General features: G+C 38.0%; 1 protein-coding gene across 1 annotated transcript in view; it reads left to right on the forward strand.

Annotated features, from left to right (window-relative positions):
• The first annotated feature begins 7353 nt into the window (after positions 1 to 7353).
• The window catches only part of VGLL4 (vestigial like family member 4), an 83092-nt gene continuing 68456 nt past the window's right edge, over positions 7354 to 21989 (forward strand). Inside the window, exon 1 of the mRNA XM_035337601.1 lies at positions 7354 to 7430. Coding sequence (XP_035193492.1) covers positions 7367 to 7430 — 64 coding nt within the window. The 5' untranslated portion in view covers positions 7354 to 7366. The remainder of the gene's footprint in view (positions 7431 to 21989) is intronic.

The following is a 21989-nucleotide window of genomic DNA, read 5'->3' on the forward strand; positions in this document are numbered from 1 at the left end:
AGCCGCCTCAGCCCCAGCCGCTGCCGCCGCGGGGCTTTTTAGGAGCGGTCGCGGCGCTGCCGCCTCGGCGGCCGGGCGGGGAGGAGGCGAGGCGAGGCGCCCTGCCGCCGCCGGGCTGCCCCGGGGGATGGCGCGGCTCGCCCGGGCCTGGTCCCCGGCCGGGGGGCGGCTGGGTCCTGCCGCGGGCCCGGGCGTTCCCCGGGCGCGGAGCCGCTCGCCTCGGGCCGTCCTGGGGAGCCGCAGAGCCCCGCTCGGCGGAGCCGCCGCCGCGCAGGTTGCGGGGGAAGATGCTGACGGTGGCTGGGAAGAAGCGTGCCGGGCCCGGGTCCCGGCGGGGAGCCCGTCTGGGAGCGGTAGGACCGGCGGGGAAGCGCTGGGACTGCCATCTTACTCCCACACCTTGGCCTCGGCAGAGCGGGTTGTGCTCGCGGAGCAAGCCTCAGGCGTCCCACCGGCAGGAAGGGGTCCCGTGGTGATCATCTTCGAGAACGAGCCCTAAGGGGGCTGTTAAAGCTTTGGGTTCTGCTTCGAGCGTGTTCCATTTGTACATACGTGTATGTTTTAATCTTTAGCAGGGCAATTTCAGTCTCTGCAGTCAAGCTGGGTTTGTGTTTCCCAGATGTAATCAGAAGTAATTAAGTTTCTGAGTCAAACTGACAGCACGTGACACCAGTGCACCTCTTTTCTGCAAGTGCAGTGAATGGGAATCTAACAACCATTCCTACTGACAGAGAAGCCGTGAAGCCACCTCACTTTCCTTTCACTCTGTTGCTCTGCAGGATCATCAGGAATAAGAAACGATGGGAATTTCTTAATTAAACCAAAGACAAGCAACTGATCCAGAGCTGCAGGGTTCCTCCTGGAGCACAACTTTTCTGATTAGACTTTCATAGAGTTTAGGTAGTTGCTTAAGGAATGTTCCTCACAGGGGAACAAGCTGCAGGTAGGGAGTAACGTTCCCTTCGTAGATGGTGATATTAAGAACCCGTAGATCTAGAACAGTGTAAAATCTGGCAGTAATCTTCCCTTCCTACCTTCATACATAATATTTTTAGGGCTTTTCTACAGAATTCTTGTTCTTTGTGTTTTTCCCATCTGCCTACTTGTAAGAAATACTTCTACATATTTCTGATGTAGACTGTGCTTTGCTTAAATCTCTTACATTTCTGTTTCTTCTGGTTGATACAGCAGTTACAATCCTGATATTTGGGGTCAGGCTGTATTTTCAAAAACTGCCTTAGGTCATATGTAAAAGACAGATCTGGTCTGTGAGACTCCTGGTAGAACTTGGCAGTGTCTGTGCTGTACATTTGCATGGTTGTTTTTTTCTGGTTTTAGTGTTTTTGTTTTTTGAAGCAAACCTCTGGGCCAAAACCCTTGCTGCAGAACCACCAGTACCCGTAGTGTGTTGTAGGGAACGGGGCCGGGTGGTCTGGCGTAGGATGCTGTGCTGCTAGCCCTCCTTACCTCTGCTCAGGAAAGACTCGGTACCGTGAGCGCTGGCACCTTGCTTTTACACTCACCTTCGAGCAGGAATTAGGCCAGTTCTGCAAGTGGTGAGCACCCAGAACTGGTGCTGAAAGGTGTGGATCTGACAGTTTAGTGGTGTAAAATATGTCTGGTAGCTAAGACATGGTAGAAAATAGTTGGTATAGACCTTCTGGGTGTGTTAACTGAAGATGTGTATTTTAAAGCAACAGGAAATTCTTGTTTAAATATATATAACTTTGGTAACTAACACAATTTGGAGACACTGAGAAGGTTGATTTGTTCTCAGCTATGTTTTCTATTGTAAAAGGTAGCTTCTCTTCAGGTCCTTTTATTATATTTAGATGTTGCATACTGTTTTTGCATCAGAAATGATTACATGATGGACTGAATGATCTTTTCGAAGCAAGACATGGTCAGGTTAGACTTCTCCACCTTTATATTCTTACTTTTGTTAGATTTTTCTTCAAGTGCTGTTGCTAAGAGCTTTCTTTTTAGAATGTTTCCTTGTTAAAGAGGATTTTATGCAACAGAAAACAAAAACACAAGATTAAATGCCAAAGTTTTGCTTTAAGCTTTATTTTTATATGTGATAAGTCAAATCATTAAGTTGTTTCTGTGTGGAGGTTTGTCTGTTCAAACACACTTTTCCCATATAAAACAAGCATGGTAAAAAAACAAGGTACCAAGGAAAGACTATTTTAAAAAAAGGGGTAGTATTTTGATGGTTGCATTGGCCAAGTAGCCTGAACTCACCATGAAAGCCTGTCTGTCAGAAATGCAGAAAGATGATCAGTGCTACTGTGGTTATCACAATCTAAACTGAACACTTAACCCTTAATGTTTCATATGGGTATATCTCAACACAGGATTTATGTATCCACAAATAGAGGCTGCGATGTAGGTGCAGCTGAAGGCATTTAAACATGTTGCAGCTTTTGAGGACAGACGTTGAATACGGTGTGCTTATCATTTTTCTCATTTACAGCACAAATATGCTTTGCTCTCTCCTGTCTGAAAAATGCTTTTGTCTTGGTTTGCATCAGATTTTTACTTTATCTTCCTTTCCTCTGCAGCCTTGCTAATTGTTCTGGTAAGTTGTGTCTGGATTCCCTCTTCACTTTTGCTTTGTTCCATTGAAATGAACAGAAACACCTCTCTTCAGTGACTTTGGGGTATGACATCTGACTAATATGTACTTTGCCTGCATCTTCCTAGAAGTCAGGTGCTTTTTGATCTGTCAGTGCTCTTCAGTTAATCGTTTTCCCTATGCTTCTGTTTATCTACGCGTACTTCACTTTCGTCCTCACTCTTGATAGTTTCTTGAGTCTCCTGTCATTCTTGTCTCACGTTTTTGTTGTTACAGCGGGCTTTGCTTATTAATCCACTTCTCTCCCTCCAACCGTATCTCTGAAATTTCACCAGACATGAATTCAAGTGCCAGACTTTTCTCCACATCACCGAAAGGTTCAGTCTCTCTCTCTCCTTGGCATCATGTAGATGTCTATCTGTAGTTCATGCTCGGCAAGTTCAAAGGAGACCTCTTAGTAGTGTCTGCTCTCAGACGTTTCTCATTAGCTTGTTTGCAATAGCTCTTGGCTGTGCTGCTGTTCCGTGTCTCAGTCAGACCAGTGATCCAGCTGTCCTTATGATGGTGACCTCTCTTTAAATCTTCATGTCCAAACTATGTCTAAATCCTCCTGATTTTTTCGTCTGCCCCGCATGTCTTTGTTCTCATCAATGTATCCATTTTTTCTGTTATCTGCCTCGTTTCTTTGGTTCCTAGTTAAGATTCCTTCTAGACAGAAGCCATCGTAGTTCCATGCCGAGTACTGCTGCAAATATTACCTTGCATATTTCTCTTTTCTATTCCTTCATCATTCCATTTTCCTTTAATCAAATATCGAATTCATCTCTTATTTGAACTCTTTCCTGGCGTACCCCCCTGTGAATAATAATTTACGTGGGATTGAATGAATGTCTCGTTGTGCAGTCTGCAGTTAGTCTTTGGTGTCAGTTTCTCTGCTGCCTGTTTACTTAAGCTTCAAATAAGCAAGTTTAGGGCTTTCCCTGTGAGCTTTCCCTGATGCTCAGAAGGTGCTCTATAAATTCATGAAAACACTTAACGGTTCATTTTCAAAAGCTCTGATTTCTCTGTTGCTATGGTCTTCAAAAATGTTAACTGTGAGGTATTTGCTAAGCTGAGAGTACTCCACACGTGCGTGGCATTTGCAGAAGTTAGAAGGGAAGAGGGAAAATGTGTTGTTTTGTTAAACTGAAGGGTGTTACGTTCTTGAAGTGCAGATGTTGCATAAAAACCTGCCAGGGGATCAGTGTCGTTGAGAAGTTTAGTAATTCATTTGTGCTTCAGACAGTCTCTTAAATACATTTTAACATTCTGCGTGTTCATTGCATTTCTGAATGTTTCTCTGCTGCTGTGCATGCAGACTAGGGAAATACCGAGTGGGAGCAGCAATTGATAAGGAAGAGCACTAAGATATTAAGCTAATACCTGAAATTACTGTAGATCTATAGATAAAATTATCTTAAACTCTTGTAAAAGTGCTTTTGGTTCGTATTGCTCTAAATCTAGGAGTTAAGAGTTTGTATCGATTAGGAGACCTGTAAGACTGTTTCTGTAGTGTTTAGATCGAGCCTAGCCAGAGGAAGTTAAACTTGTGCACCTACATTTCGTTAGTAATCTGGTTTCCCTTTTGAGGCCTGGATGTAGAGCAATACTTGCACATAGGCTAAAGGTGTTTTTTTTTTTTTTCCTTTTTTTTTTTTTTTAAATGGGATACTTTCATTTATAACTTCAGATTTGGTTTAAGTCTGTTTCTACAACATAGACAAATTTTGGCGTAACACAGAATTAACTGACTTATCCCAAGTCTGATTTTAACTGGTTTTTCATCAGAACCCTGGAAATTGAAATCTTCATTCAGTTTTGAAGTGTGACTCCTTATGAGGATGACTGGGCTGCTCTCTGAAGGCTGCCTTGGAGTAGCTGCAGCAGTTGCTGTCCTTGCCGAGATGAAATGAGAACTTTAAGCTTTGAACTAGCTTCAGAAGATTCCTCCTCTCATTCTTGTAGGCAACCCTTGTTTCCCTTCTGAGCTGCTATTCCTGACTTGTTAGTTTAATTTAGGGATAGAGGGTTATTTCATATCGTTTGAAAAATAACCTGGGAGTTTATTCCTCCTCGAGGGTAATTTTTATAGCTGTGAATGTGTGCAGCATGTTTGAAAAAGCGCAGCATATGTGGAATCACACCCTGGGATTTGCAGATCTCTATTAGCAGCATCTCTTTCAAGAAGCTGCTGAATGGACACAGCATCCTTCACAAGACATTAACTTCTAGCAAAACACTTCAGCAGCTATCCTATGATGTAAGCTTCAAGAATATGCAAAGCTACAAAACGACATCGAGAACAATTTTACTGAAATTGTTTTAAAAGTGTCTAATTTCCTGAATAGAATTAAGACTTGGTTCCTGTTTCCTTTTGTCAACGTGCACCTCTGTCACCAGCTAATTCTCTTACTAGGAGCATGTTCCGGAAAGGGACTGGGCATCTGCTGCTCCCATTATTTGGATATTACTGGCAGACTTGAGGGTGACAGCAAGTTCTTTTCAGTAAGAGGCAGATCATAATATCCTTTGCATTGTTCTTTATCAAGAGAGGTTTTTCTGAAGAGTTGTCCAAACAGCTTTGAAGTACTGTGAGACTGAGGACAAGGCTGGTTAGTGCTAAGTCATGGGTAGGTAGCCGTCGGTCCGTTCGGTGTCGCTGCCTCTTCTGATCCGAATCTCTGCAGTCTTTGTCCCAGCTGAGCTTTTACTGTGGCAGAAGAGTTTGTGTGAGAGGGTCAGTCAACACTGACCCAATCACCACACTGAGAGAAATAAAGTGGTGCTGTTTTAAATGCCAATGAAACAAAAAATCAGAAGAGAACTAAGCATCACCGTCTAGGGAATTGGAGTGGAATGAGGAAGCCTTCTGTAGAGGACACCGTTTGGTTTGGAAGAAAGAGAGGCTGAATATGACATAAAGAAATATTTAATGAAGACAGACTTAGAAAAAAAGAGCCTAAGATCTTATTTTCTATAACCTGTTGCCCACCTATACAGTCTTTAAAAAAAAAAAAAAAGTTAACTGATCTTTATCAGTTTGATTAAAATACTGTTCTTGAGCGAAAGCTGATTCTGACAGGGAGGGAGAATGTATGTCTTTATCCTTGAGTGCTATATTTAGTTATTGCAAATATATCTCCTCTCCTCGTTCAGTCCTACGGTAACAAGACTGGATTTAAATCTTTAAAAAATATATATGGAAAATTAAGTATACTTAAAATCTGTTCTCTTATGCTTTGCAATCTTCATTGAATTTTAAAGTCTTTGATGTTATTTAGGAAGAGGGAGGGAGAATAGTGAGGTTTATTATTTATTATTCATTGTGCAAAGTCAAGGAAATTACTACCCAAGCACATGCTTGTTAAATCTGTATAAGATTTCTGGAGTTGCTACTACTTTTTTAAGTCACACTGGTAAACAGTTCTTATGACAGAATAGCATGCAACTTTTTTGGGAGGGAAAAAAAAAAAAAAAGAAAGAAAATAAATTGCTAGCAATTTTGTATTTTCTCTCTTCCTCCGTTTGTTTTCTTACCAGTCCTGTCTATGCTGTTGCTTTATTTAAAAACAGCTATAAGTTATTGGCCTTTCAGTGCAAGCATCTTGGCAGCGTGCTATTCTCTTCCTTACTTGCATTTTCATGTCTTGTTACATTGGAGCGTCTTTTTAGTTTTGAAGCCGTCTATGTGGAACTTTTACAGGTTTATGTAAGCTATGATACAATTATTGTTATTATTATTTATTTAGTTTTTTTGAGAGAGTGTTACTTGCTGTATTCCTGAAATGTGCATTATTTTGGGATGGGGTTAATTTTTCCTGTACGGCAATTACGAGTTGTAGGGAAAAATACAGACAAGCAACTAATGAGGTGTGATGATAACTACAGGTGTTACAGTTTTCAGTCTATGCTCTATAGATGAGTGCTTGATCCATGAGTAAGAAAATCTCTTAATGACTTAATAAAGCTTTGGACGATTCTGCTTTGGACGTGGCAGAATACAGAGTGCATGTTCATTGGAGATTGTAGGTCTAAAGCAGTCTTATGCTGCTGCGGGGAATCACACCAGCTGTGTTCTTCAGATGAGTTGCACCTCAGGATTTTGTCTCAAGTAGCTATTGGGATGGAAGGAAGGCATGTGAGAAGGAAAATAAACACCCTTAAAATACATAGCAGATAACACTGTTGCAATATACATGAGCAGTGGTTGTCAGTTTCAGTCAAGTATTTGAGAACTCAGTCTTCTGGTTTGTTTTGGATGAGCAGTTGGTGGGAAAGCTAATGTTTAATGTTTCCTAGTTTTCAGCAGTGACTTGGTTTTAACAAATCCTGTGCTGTTGTAACAGGACAACAGCAGAAAACTGGGTTTTTGATTCTTCCTGCTGCCATGCTCTTGTTGTTTGTCTTTCCTTCTGTAATACCTAACGTGTGGACTCTGTGAATGAGTGGCATACTGCCTAGCATGGTTTGGTAATGAGTCTCTACTCTTTGCAAAGAGCAGAAGAAAAGATTACCAAAGGGGAAAAACAACAAACAAAACAAACAGGAGAAACAAATATTTTTTTTTAATACACAAATGTTTCAATGCAAAAGAAGGTAAACTGTGTAAAGCAAAATGACCCTGTAGTACTTGCAGGCAAGATGATAGGATTTTTAGCATTTGTAATTTAATGACCAACTAGCTGTGTCCTATTAAAACATTGTAAAATTCAAGACTTCCTTTCTGAATTTTCCAGGATCCAGAGAGGAATGGAGACTCCGTTGGATGTTTTATCAAGAGCGGCGTCTCTAGTACATGCTGATGATGAGAAACGTAAGTCTGAAACTTGGTTCTCTGTTGGATCCAGATGCTTTATGTTTGTACTGTGCATCAGTCTAGTTGCTGGCTTTGCCTATCTTTCCAGTTTACTGAGTCTAAGACATAGGAAAATGTCTTCAGATGCTGTTAAGGTCATCGTCTTAAGGTGAAAAAAAAAAAAAAAACACATTGCATTTAAATTGGTTAGTATGCAAGACAATTGTTTCTGTTATTTTTAAAATGTACTTAGCAATCCATAGAAAGGTGCCCTTCTTTTCCCAATTACTTTTGGATTGTTAGCAGCCAAAACTTGCATTGGAATCACTGTCAAACTAAGGAGGCATTTTACATCAGATAGGCCTGTTCCCTACATGTAACTAGGTGTGCATGGGTGGATGGGCAAAGATTCCTTTCCAGCTCATAAAAACTGAGAGGTAGACAGTTGCAATTAGTAATGAGCACTTCATTTTCCTTTCAGTGCTAGTAAAAGATTAGTACAGGATGTTACCATTGTAAATGATGTCAGTTGCAGCTACAGAGTATCACATTGCCAGTCATTTGGGTAATATTTTTACTTCTCTTACCGTTCACAAAAAAATGTCTAAGATGGGTTAGCTGATGTTAGAAGAATGTTTTCACTCCTGCAAATTGCGGTGCCACTGTATAGAATGGCATGCTAGTAATAACTTTTTCTTTCTTTTTTCCTCTGAGTATTGTATGCATCATGGTTATCAACCTAAATAGATGCTAACTAGAGAAATGATATTATGGATTTTAAACTGTGCTTTTTGTGTGTGTGTGTAGCTTCTGTGTATAAAGTTGCCTTTTAAGATGACTTCTGCTTTTCTGCCTTTAGTCTTTGCTTTTTTTTATTCTGTATATATTTTTTGAAAAGTGAAGGTTTTGAATGTTAAGTAATTGATTTACTGCTGCTGCTAATCAACATATTAAGGTAATTGAAATACAAAACAAACGCTGTGTATTTGGAGATCAAGTCCCAGATTTTTTGTGTATGTTCAAGTAGTTGGGATAACAGTAGCTCACTGTTTAAGAAGTTTGCAAAATGAAGGTTTCATACTTCTGTGTTACTGTCTCTTAGCTTTTTAATGAACATTGCTTTTGTTGCTCTTTCATGTTCACCTTACTGCTAGATAAGGACTAAGTTTGTACTGATCCCTCTGTAATGGGATGATTTAGCTGAATGCTACGGTTGTTGACTATTACTGGTAAAAAGAACAGCAGTGAAAGTCCTCAAGGAAATTGTTCTAACTGTGATTTTGACCTGGGGATTTCTCTTGTAAATTAACTTGCACGTTTACTGAAAGGGCAAAAGCTTAGCTTATTTTCTTTTGACTACATGATATATACATATATATATATATGTATATAGTTAGATACACTGCCTGAGACTCTAGTTTGATTTTGATTCTGAGTTCCATAGGGTAGGAATACTGGGCTGTGTTTAAAGAATCCGGAGGAAGTCTGATTCAGTGCAGCTTGCATGTGAGGAAGCTGATATGTATCTGGTTCTAATTTACATTCCTTTAGTTTTACCACTTAGACTTAATTAGATTTATGCCACTCTGCAGCTTCTAACTTATACTGTCTCTAAGTTTGTCCTGGTGTTGAGCGTGCTGCACACCAAGCACGCTATTGTATGTAAAGCTGCAAAAAGGAAGATCTAAGGAGTGCAGACCAGGCTCTGAACCTGTACTTTTTGTGTTGCTTTTTTTTTTTTTGAAACTGCACCAGCAAGTTCCCTCCGTGGTGTTGCCGAATGGATACTAACAGGTTGAAATTAGCCATAATCTGAAATTTAGCGATTATCCTTGAGCTTACCAGTAAAGTGCCTGGCAGGCTGCTCCTGCAGCTTTAGCAGTGGTTCGTCTCTGGACATGTATATCCCATGCTGACTTTATGTAACAAAAGGAATTCTGTGGAGTTCCTCATATTCCAGTCATGACCCGTACTCCAGTCATCTATTTTTTGTTTTGTTTTTCCTCCTTAAATCACATTATTCTTAGATACTTGGTATCTGAACAAGCTATTGAATTATTTCAGTGATGTTGATTGTATTTAGGTAATACTTCCAGGTCCTTTTATTTGTTCAGTCATTGCAGGGATGGGGATGGACAGTGACAGGAATGACAAAAAGAACAGGTTCTTGACATTAACAATGATAACGTGAACTTTCCTGCTTCCTGACTTTTGAATAAGGATTTCAGATACATTCAGCTTCTGGAACATTTCTGTCTTACCTGGAGTCTTTTATTTTTGTTCTGGAATAGAAATTTATCTGCCAGATAATTCCTGATGCCCTTTGCACATTTCATATTTGAAATTTTATCCTTTTTTTTTTTTTTTTTTCTTCCAATGGAGACCAGAAGGAAATGAAGTCATACACTTTTCTGACATTAAAGTACTATGAAGAAAGTAGTTGTTACGTTCAGGTGAAACAATACATCTCCTCGTAAGGATGATTATGCTCTTCTAAGCCTAGTGTAAGAATTAAAAATAGCTAATTTGTCACCTCAAGATCAATTTAAGCAATTAAGATATCATCCATTTTAATAGTAATTACTGAAAATTATTCCTCTTCAAAGTATTTTAATATTAAAGCTTTTAAAATAAAAATGAACGTGATCTTAACTATTCTGTCATCTAGTATGAGGAAGGGAGTATATGCATAATGCGTATAAAATGTTAAATAAAATGCAGCTTTCAAGCGCACTTACTGTAGCTAAGCAGTACACATACAGGTTCCTGTTAATAGCAAGGCTTATTTCCTGAAGCGGCTAGGTATTTTATTTTATTCTTGGTTGTCTGACTGTATTCTCAGGAGGAATATTACCATTATTCATAAATTTAATTCTTACTAACATGAAGTATCCTCTTTTATCTCTGTGGGACACTCACCGAAATGCCACGTAATGTACAAGCGTCTTAGTGTGTGCGTAGGTTACACTCGGTTGAAAAACAAGTATCTTTTTAACTGTACCAGTACTTAAGTAACAAATGAATGTGATATATGGCTATTGGGTTTCCTGGATTTTTTTTTTTAAACAAATATGACCTTGAGGGTGGCGTGTTTTTTGTTTGTTTTGTTTTGTTTTTTCACCAATGTCAGTAAGGTTGACCTTTGGTGATACGTTTGCACGGTATGTTGCTTTCAATGGCATCTCTTTTTTATTTTATGAACTATGCTGGCAGTTATTTCAACAACTCCCAGTATAAATCATGCTGCACTTGTTATGAAAGAAAATTTACAAAGCATTTGGTTAACTACTGTTTCGTGGAAATGATTAATTACAGAAAATAAATTATTAATGTAATTTTATATTTGTAACTCTTACCAGAGTGACACAATAATTTAAGCTTATGTTGTAGTGGATCTATACGTTAAAACAAATAAACAAACAAACAAACAAAAAAACAAAACAAAACACCAAAATTGCAGCCAAACAAAGGAAGGTAAGTTGACACTGCTTTGGACATGATAACAGTTAAAACAGAGGACAAAGATTTTCTAATGGAGTTTGTTTTTCATAGACTCACGGAATGGTTTGTGCTGGAAGGGACCCTAAAACCCATCCAATTCCAACCCCCTGCCATGGGCCGGGACTCCACTCACCAGGCCAGGTTGCTCAAAGCCCCATCCAGCCTGGCCTTGGGCACTGCCAGGGATGGGATAAGCAATTTTCACTTACTGTCCAAACTTGATTTCTTGTTTCACTGGAAAGAAAGTATGCAAGGATGCCTGTCATCTTGAAGGCTTGTCGCTAATCACTCAGTTTTCAACAACGAAGGGATAGGATGTAGGAAGTCTGTGCTCTTTATGAGTAACTGTTCAGTGCAAGAGTGGGTGATGAGCAACTTTTTATCTCTAAGTGGCATCTGTAAGGTTTTGCTGTTTTGTTTATTTTCCAGAGCCTGGGAAGTGGGCTTTGTATGAAGTGAACATCTGTAAGACATGTGTGCTGTCTATCTAATGTTATCAGAGCTGGTAGATGGTAGAAACCTTATCAAATGTGGATTAATGTATAATTACAAAAGTCAAGTTTATTCTGAGATTTTTGACAGAAAATGAGGGCTTGTACTTGCAGAATGCATTGAAAGCACTGCATTCTTGTCATGTACTGATTTTGTAGTAACGTTTCAGTTGTGCTTCCCTCCAGTATGCAATTCCAAAAATATGGGAATGAATGAGAAAAATGCACGTTGTTTCTTACCCTCTCAGGATATTATAGTGAAAAGTCTGTTGTTGGCAAACAGAAGATATTATATTGCCATGAGGAAATGAAAGCTTTAGAAACAGCTAATAAATGGCACAACAAAATCCAGGGTAATAGCTTTGGATTCTAATACAGTGTACCAAGTCAGTACCTTGTGTTATATTTTGAAACCCTGTGATAGAGGTCTGCATTAATAATTATTATTATAATAATAATAAAACTTTGATCAAATCATGCTTCTTGCATATACTGTAGCTGTGTGTGCCATCTTTGTATGTAAGTAAACCTGGAATTGCTATTTTACACTTCTTGCCTGTGAAGACTATTATTCTTTGGTGATGGTTCCTTTTATGTGGCTTAGTTTAATTCACTTCAAATAATTAAGCTAGACTGTGTAGCCGGTATTTCTATTACAGAAGAACTGCTGTGCTTTAAAATCCCTACCCTAATCTATTTTGCAAGACATTTCTCATGTAGGCAATACCAACACATCAGGTTTTACTTTTCTTCGTTCATGTCAGCCAGTTCAGCTAGGAGAATGAATTTTGTGCTATCATCTCTTAATTAATTAACATACAGTGATTTGTTGTTCTTGAAAGCTGATCCTGAAAAAGAATACTTTCAGGCTGAGATGAGAAGAATTCATTATTTTTTAACACTGTTGAAGATAGGGACTGTAAGCTTATTATTTTAAAATACAAAATGGACAGTATTTGTGATGGAATTGGACTTGAGCATTGTTATTTGTGCTGAACATACTAATGACAGCATGTTTCTAGCGTCACTAGCACTCTTCCTGTACTCTTCTCTCTGCTTTGTAAATTTATAGCAAATTATGGACAATGAGCCTAAGGACAGGTTTTCTTAGCAGTCTTTGCAGAATCTTAAATATCTTCCATCCTACTGTGTGAACAGTTAAATCAGCAATGAAAATATTCAGATCCTGAAAATTTTGTGGCTGATGAAAAGTGAGGAATAGCATGGAATGTGCTGTATGAATTAAATTAGCACAAGGGCAGCCTTAAAGATCAGATTATTTATTTATTTTATTTCTTTGCTGAAGAGATTTATCTGCATTAGAACAATGAGAAACAGTGATAGCATTTTTACAAGCAGTGGAATAGAGGCATCACGTCACAGTCCTTGTTTGTTTTCTAGTCACAAATTCAGCCCTTTCCTGGTAGAGGTGAGGGGAGTAATGCACGTAAGGGTGATAAATATTCTACAGCAGTGTAGTACTTAATACGAGATGATAAATTTCTAATAGAGCATAGTCTGTAATCTTACTTGCTTTTTGTAATTATATTTACGCATATATGTCCAATGCAAATCTTGTGAGAAAGCAATACAAGGAAACATTTACAGCTGTATATTGTAGGTAAGAGAGAATTCACCGTCATTTGTCACTTAGGGAGTGGTTGTTTTAGGGCTGGAAGGGAATCAAGGTGGTTCAATAAGGGCAACCTAGAGCATATTTTGAGTTCTTTAAACATTAATTCTTGTGCAGACTGTATTGATGGTAAACTATTTTCCTCTCATGCTAAAATCCTTCATTTTATTTCCCCAGTAATAGGTATAATAATCTAATAATTTAGTCTATCACCAGTTTTATGTTTTGTCTTAATTGTTTTGCCAGTACTTCTGTAGTTGATTTTTTTTAGTGTTATTATTATTTTTTTTAATGTAACACTGAGAATGCTAATGTTATCTGTAATACTTGGTGCTGTACATCTACAGGGGAAAATGTAGTCCCTGTACTTGAGGTCATCAAGGGCAGAAAGCAGAGCACTGCTATGGTGAGATGGGGCCACATCTGCTTAGGTAGAATGTCAAAAGCAGAGAAGGAAATTTGCATTTCCTGATGCCTGGTTGTAGCACTTTATTCACTACGCTGCTAATGCCCTACCTTCATTTAAAGCCTGAGTTCTTAGTGTGCAAAGCAGTCTGGCAAAAAATCCTACAAGAGTTTGATGCCATTTAGTGGGTGGCAGTACTTACCCTTTTCTGCCTGTTGATTTTGGAATATTCAGGAAATAAATTTGCTATTGTCTTTTACAGTAGCTCATGGCAGCACCATAAAATTGTGCATAGGGAAACTCCTTTAAAAATCCTTTGCTTTGAAGAATATCGTGCAAGTTTCTGTTCCTTTACCTGAGCAAGTAATCAGTCATTATAAATAATCTGAAGATACCATTGCCAGTGGGTACTGACTCAATCAGTCTTGTTTTTCCCCAGTTTAGAATAGATAAATATCTCCCTTATAATAAAAAATATCTCCCTTATAATAAAAAAACTTGTATGTAATTCTTCTACCGAAAATCTTGCTTCTTGTGACTTTCAAGACCAGTAAATGAGTCATTTTTTTAATCTGAATGTCCTACTTTTTGTTTTGCTGACAATGCTTGCTGAAATCCCACTTGGCTAAATTGAGGACAACACAACCATCTAAACCAGGCTATTTCTTTTGCACTCTGTAAATAGATTTCACAGTACTTTGTATGCACATTATTCTTCACTACTTTCAAAGTTTGAGGATTTTTAACCAGGATCTGTCAGCTCTTCTTAGGTGTCTCTTACTGACCAACTCAGTACAATCTTTCATGTAGAGCTTGACTTCTTCAGAAGACTTTTCCCTTTCTGGGTGAAAGGAGGGAAAATGAAGTGCTTCACAATTATTTCTCCTATGAAAGTAGGTGAATTGTCCATATGAATCGTTATTTCCTCTTTCATGGTAAATTAACTATTTTGTTATCTTTCTACCAGTTCGAAGATTGGATGAATATGTTTGTAGGTTTAGAGAAAAGGCAGATATGCACTAAAGACAAAGAATTAAATTGTGAAAATAAGATGTAAGGTTAGACTTCAGTGTTCTGCAACTCAGTTTAACATACGCAAATCTTTAATTACAGAAATTAATGAGCAATTAAGTTATTAAACAGCTTTTATGAATTAGAAACTCTATGGTCAGAACTTATGTGATGTCTAGCAAAACAGAAACTTAAGTTTCCTGGAGGCACATACAATTTCTAAGCAGCAGTATCAGCAAAGATTTACATTTACGAACCCTCAACAGCTATTGGAGGTGGTAAAATAAATTTGCTAGCTCATCATTTACTTAACATTTAATCAATAGTAGAAGAACAGGAGTCCTACTAGCTTTGGAGCAGAATTTGTGGCATAACTCATCTGTTAGTACTGAAAGGAGGAAAAGTATTGAAGTGTGATGTTTCAGTCTGGTAATCGTGTGATGGAAAAACATATGTGGTCTGATCATTGAAATGCAGCCTGAATCATCTGTTGTTGCTGCATGAATACCAAAAGCCTTAAATAATAAAACTCTCTGAGTAATAACATGCGTAGTGTTCTGCTTTTAGATTTATGAACCATACGAACCAGGAAAATACTAATATCTTCCCTGTTTTAAATACCAGTTAATTCATTTTTATTTTTAATAAAATACTCAAATGGATGAGTATCCTGGCCTTCAACTCTTTGTTTTCAGAAAGATTTCAGCTGTTTTTGTTACTCAACACTTTCACACAGGAGCTTTCTGTAAAATGGGCCATTTAATCGTTTTTAGGATTTTCTTGAAAGTAGGAGTGTTAAGTGGGAAAACTCATCGCTTGGTGTGTTCTCCTCCCCTCTTCCCTCCATCAAATATTCTTACCTCCAGAAAGCTTCATTCCACACCCTCCCCCCAAGTTTATTGTAGCAAGGAGATAAAGAATGAGTAGAGTTATGTTTTCAACTCGTTAAATAGGCTGGAAAATGGGGCTATTGTCTGCTTGGCGCCTACATGTATTTTAATAGGAGTAGAACACCATTAGCATAGCCAGTGGAGTGATGGTAATGCCTTCAGGAACAAACTGTCTAAATATATATTTTTTCAAATTAATTAAAAAAAATCAAGACGTTCATCTGCCTATAGTTTTTGTAAACATGTAGCATCCTTCAACATACCAGATGTTTCTGCCCAAGCTGCATTGGCTCAGAAACAGGCTGCTCAGAGTTCCTGAGCAATGTCAGCCAGACAATGTGTCTTTTCTTTGTGAATCCCTTTTAGGTAATTGGTGATAAAACATTTGCAGTGATTGGTGGCATTACCTCCGAGGAAATTATGTTTACTGAAACACTATCTCTTTAAAGGTTGTTTGGCACAGGGAGGGAGAAGAATCTTCTTACTAGAATGGAATTTGTCATCAGATACCAACCACTGCTCAGAAAATTGCAGCTGAACGAGTGCCATATTGTGAGTGTGATAGCACATACACCGCCATGTGCAACTTGTCAGTGCACGTGCTTCTCAACAGTTGTATTCCCTGAAACACAATACCTGGAGCTTTGTGCTCAGTAATATCTGTTGTATTCTGCATTTGGGGGAAAAAATGGAGAAAAATATTTGGTCATTGTGTTTGTTCTGTTTTATGGTGGGAAACTGAAACTACACAAATGGATGTTGTCTTCTCTTCCAGATAGGCAGAATATAGTGGCATGTGGAAATCTGGCCACTCTTAATGTAGTCAACATTATTCAGCTTATTTTGCTAAAAAAAATATTTAAAATAACCTAAAATAAAGTTCTACCTTACTTAGGAATGCTACAGGCTGCGCTGTGAAATGCAGGGTGCTTTCCCAGGATGTTCTTGCCACATGTGTAAGAGCACAGAGTCAGGACGTGCTTGGAAATGTGTGTCACACATGCAAAGTTAGTGCTCTCATTTAGAGCAGAATTCTAGAGAAAGGAGTTGGAAAGTCTCACAAATACTTTGGATTTGATGTATTTTCAGTTGTCTTTCCCTTTCCTTATTTAATATTTTCACAGTTACTGCAAAGTTTTATCCATGTGTCTGGAAACGCTGGGAGTAGGAGTGCTTTACAACTTCCCGGCCGGCTCGTTGCCGCTAGGCGTGCTGCCCCTCCCGTCGCTCAGGTTCTACGCACCAGATGCCATGCATTCTGGAATGAGTGTAATTCATCTTCCAGATGGGAAAGCTGGGCTTTTGGGGAAAGATAATGTCTTTGCTGTAATGTAACAATTCTTCACTTTGTTTATGCAGGCAAGCAGATATGAAAGTACCTTTTTCTGTAAGTAAATTACAAGATTGTATTTAACAAAGGAGGACCCCGAAAGCTTTGTGTTGTTATGATTTAAAGACCTTATGCTGAAATAAAAGGATGGTTTTATTTAAACACATTGTTTTTATACACACAATGTTAAAACAGTATTAAAGTTGTGAAGTCAATTCTTTTAGAAGCCCTGCAGTGTTAAAATTGGTCTTATGCAATCTCGACTCCTTTTTCTGTTGTATAGTCTTCAGTGAAATGATTGTTGAGTATTTGCAGTTCTGTTGTAAACAGAAATATGTAAGTGCTTAGTTAATGAACATATGTTTGGTGTTTTCTTTTCCCTTGCTGGGAGCCCGGACTTCATTTATGGCATGCCACTGAGATTCTGACCTGAAGGAGGAGGGAGCTGAACATGTTTTTTTCCAGTCCAAGATGAGGTTAATGGCTAATGAAATAAAGGGAGGATAGAGGCAGCTATCCCACTCTGCTTTACAACTCATTCCTTTTGTTGTTAGTAAAACAAACAAACAAACAAAAAAAATACTTTGCTTCAGGCTGAAGAGAACATATTTCTCCCCAAAGATGCGAACACCAAAATGACTTGCTTTTAAATTTTCCCCTCTTTGCTGCTGAACCAAAAATCAATTACTTGTGTAAGCACACTTAGTACAAATCTTCCATGCAGCTATAAGTAGTGTCACTACAGAATTGTCTATCATCCATAAGCTTAAAAGGAGAAATTCTTCATGTTTAGCAAATTGTAAAGTGATTTGTTACTCTTTTTTTGGTTGTTTTTACTTCCGTTCTGATTTTAAATTCAATGACACATACATTAAAATGGGTCTAAAAAAAAAAAAACAACGCAAACTGTATAACAAAGCAGTGCTGTATTAGGTGATAATACCTTGATAACATGGGAATTAAATTTGTTTAAATTAATTTAAAATTTTAATTAATTTAAATTAATTTATTTTTTATTTTTATTTTTTATTTTTAAATTAATTAATTTAAAATTAATTAAATTAATTTAATTAAATTAATTTAAATTGTAGATTTATTTTTTTGTAAGAAAGATAAATTCTAAAGGGTAGCTGGACGGAAATTGTGTTCTTGTGTTTTTGTTTTAAATTAATTCATTTTATCCCATGCACTAGGCTTAACTTTTCCTCAAAAAGCGGCCATAGCAGTAACTGCTCGTTTTCTGGGTCATGCCCATGTTGTGTGTTTGGTTCCTGTGAGAACAGCTGTTTACTGCAGTTGTAACTTCACTACTATCAATCTCTGGCCTTTATTTGCTTTCTTTAGAGCCAGGATACATCTAGTTCATAATAGCAAAAGAGCAACGGTTATTCTATGGCTCCATCTGTCTCCTCTCCCAGTTTTTGTATCCTAATGTACCTCTTGCTTAGCCTGGCCTGGAATGAATTTGACTGTCTAAGCATGCAAGAATTTTACTTCGCCCCCCCTGAACTTACCTCCAAATAACGATATGAATGGAGAACCTCTTTCAGTAGTTGTTATCCTTAGAGTTATCTCGTCGGTGTACTACATCATGGTCCTAGATTTCAAATCCATTGAAGTTCAGCAGTGTTGGCCTCTGGCGGAGATTCATGATCTTACTGTGCAAGGGCCTCGGTCTTTGTGAGAACTTCAGAAGGTGTTTATTGCGTAATGCCGGCACTTACCATAGTTATATTGCTTTCTTTTGTCATATTTTCCTGACCAAGCTATTCTTATATATGAAAATGATGAGCTCTATTATTAGAAGTATAGTTGAATAGCTAATTAGCTCTAAAATTATTAGCTGTATTAACATTTATAGTAGTCCATAGTAAAATAATTTGAAATTGGTAATATTATTGCTCTTTTAAATATGTGAAAAACTGAAGACTACTTTCTTTAATATTAAAGCCTTGAAAAAGTGACAATATTCATACTGTCTTTTTCTGTGTAAAGAAAAAACAATTTGTGAATTTTCAATCTATCCTGTTTGTAAAAATCTATAATTTTTTAAAGTCTAATAATAGTTAACTAGTCTCGATAGAAACCTGTGCACTGTCTGACTCTTCTTGTCCAAAGTACTTGATATCGATAGGCTTTCCGTGAGTTAACAGCAATAGCTGGTTATGTTGTTGTCTTGTGGTTCCATCAGGCAGTGGGTCAGCTGCCTTAATCCATTTGACTGAACTTCTCATGACTCTCAACAGATGTTTTGCCTTTAAAGGCCAGTTTAACTTTCTGAACAGCCTAGCTCCTTGCTTCCCAGAGCATGCCAACATAGTTAAGAACTGGAATGTAGTTTGACATCAGGAATGAAATCTCGTGAATTTCTTTTTCACTTCCCTAGTTATTCAACCAAATCTCATATGATACCGACTTCCGTAACAACTGCAGAGCATGTTTTAAAAGGAAAATACAATGTCAGAAGAAGATTACATGAAGAATTAGATCATGTTGTTGCTGCGAATAGCTTTAAGTTGTAAGGCAGAATCATTCGAAGTAGTGTAAGGTTTGCCTGTATTACAATAGTATATTGCAGCATGGTTGTGCTAGGCATTAAAACATAGGCGTAATTAAATTCCCATCCAAAATGTATGCTGTGCATATCCGTGTTTGATATTAAAACAAAATGCTTGCAGAGAAACCCAGTCAGTTAATGGACTCTGACACCTTTCTTAACAGTGGAAGTGGCAAGGAAAAGATGCCCACGGAAGACCAGAGAAAGCAATGAAGTTCAAGTATAAGCTCTCAGCAGGAAACTTAGCTTTTAAAAGGAGATAGAATTGTATCCTAATGTATTTTTAGGGAGAGTCATAATTTGCTTCTCTGTTAGAAGGGGAGATGTGTTTTGCTGAAGCAGAGTTGTACATCCTGTGACTGGCAGAAGTCTGCAGCAGGTATTTCAAAGAAAAGCTCTTCTCAACCATGGACAGTTACTTGTTGGCTCATGCGTGAAGCAGGTCAGGTTGGCCTGTCTAACGTAACTGTGCTGGAATGCAATCGGGAGGTTGAATCCATGTTGGGATTCCTGCTAGTATTTTGTGACTTCGTTTCATAGATTGGCCGTGGGTTGTGGGAACAAACATACAGCAGATTTACATGTGTGAATTATTACTGTGCTTATTATGGTGCTCAGTAAAGTGCCTTTTACTCCATGATGTAACTGAAAACATCATTTGGCACACATGTATATGTTTGGTGTGTATCTGCTGTGTGAAAGTTTCAGTATTTTAACACCACTAATAAAATAATTTTCATTCTTAAAATAATCATGTATAATATTGGGTTCCCAACCAGCAGCTTTGCTGAAGGGTTCAGGAATTCTCCTGCATTTAGGAGAGGGGGGAAAAAATGATGTTTCTTCACTTAATTCTGTCTTGAAGGTTTAAGATCTCCATTTCTGTAGGTAGAGAAGAACCAAACAAATTGATAGGTCCACATGACAGCTACAGTGCCATGCTGAAATAATAACTTCAATCTTATTTAGCTGTCTAGTACTTCATAATTCTTCTTATCTAGACTATTATTTTTTAATGGTGATCTGCTCAGGTGTCTGCATGATCTTTTGATAGCCTCACAGGTCTATTTTACAATTCTTTTTTTCTTTTATTTCTCAGATATATGCAAAAACACTAGTGCTGCTGTCTTTCTGTTTTCAGTTGTATCCAAAAGGGAATAGTAATGAGGGGAAGATTGTGACAGTAGAAAAACGTAGGTTTTCACTGCCACTTTTGGCAATTCACTCCTGGCAACGCGGTGATCTGTTTGACCACGTGCACTTATGCTCTCCTTAGCTATTTATTTCAGTAACTAACAACAGTAGTGTTCTGTTCTTACTGGTGGCACTCAAGTCTTTCCAAGTCACTTTTAAAGCAGGATAGGTGCATGCTTTCTGCCTTGCAGTATTTGAAAAGAAACTATACAGGTAAGGGTCCAGCATGGGATGAATGTTGCAAGCCAGGAGAAACTTTTAAGGAATGACAGTGATGGACTTTCTGGTTGAAAAGAGTTGTGACCACTTAGGTGATCTCTAGCAGGACGTAACGTTTGTGGGCTCTGCTTGGGGACATTTGCGTGTACAGCTTAGAAATGGAGGTCCAAGTCTTCTGGCTGAAATGCAAAGTAGGATGTTCTGGGGTGGGGGTGTGCTAGACCTTTTTTTTGATGGTTTTGAGAAGCTGGAAAGTGATGTGCCAGTAAGATAGGAGATGGTAGACATTAGAATATAGCAATGAGTCTGTAAACCAGTTTCATAGATTTTTTTTCCCCTGTGATATAGTATGGGATTCTGTGAATATAATAAGAATGTATAGAGTAATAAAGGAGGATTTGGGTGGAAGACCTTTCTTATATTTTTCAGTTTGGATACTAAATATTATGTTTTAATATGCTCTGTTTCCTTTTCCCTATAAATCCCTGTTCTCCATGAAGTTGTTAGGAGGTTATCATTCTCACTCGATAGCTGAAATTTGCATATTCAATGAAGTAAGTGGACATATTTCTAAAAATGATGCTACTTTGACTTATCCTTTAACGTCTATTACCAAAAATAGATGAATTTCTCCAGTAGGTATAGAACACCTGTTATTGCGTATCAGAAATAGAAGCTTCAGTACAGATGAGCGGTGTTTCAGAAACTCTTTCATTTACATGTTGTTGCAAGCTGCAGATGCTGCTTGTTAAAGGTAGGAATTCATCAGTACATGGCCTTGATTTGTTGTTATCTGTCTGTTATCTTCTTCCAAGTGTTATAGTTACCAACTTCTTATGTCCAGGATTTTTCCTATTGTTGCTGCCTGTGCTTGATGCTATGCTTTGATAACTGCTTGGAATTTCTAACAGAGTACAAATAGCCATAAGTGCCTTTCTGCCAGAGGATAAATCTGCTTTATCTTTTTTTCTGAAAAGGTTTGGTAATTTCCTTTGTGCGAGTTATCTATAGCTCCCTCAGACACTCAAATGTCAAAAAAAGGATAAGCTTATGTTGCTAGCATGTGTCTCTTCTTGGTCAACTTTCTTATTGTTATTTGAATTACTTCATGATGTGTCAGAACTCCAGTAGAGCTATGTCTTCTTTTAAAGGTACTTCAGGTTCTCTTTGTCTCCCATGCTGGGGGGAAAAAACTTAGCTGAGTTTTTTTTACTACATTCCTGTAAACCACAGCATCCCAACATTTGAAGGCAAATGTTCCTTACCTCAACTGAAGATAAAAATCATATTTCAGTGGGGAGCTCCCTTATGGATATGACAGTTTCCACTTTGGTCTTACGTTCTT

This window comes from Oxyura jamaicensis, chromosome 12, assembly GCF_011077185.1.
Source record: "Oxyura jamaicensis isolate SHBP4307 breed ruddy duck chromosome 12, BPBGC_Ojam_1.0, whole genome shotgun sequence".
NCBI classification, from domain to species: domain Eukaryota; kingdom Metazoa; phylum Chordata; class Aves; order Anseriformes; family Anatidae; genus Oxyura; species Oxyura jamaicensis.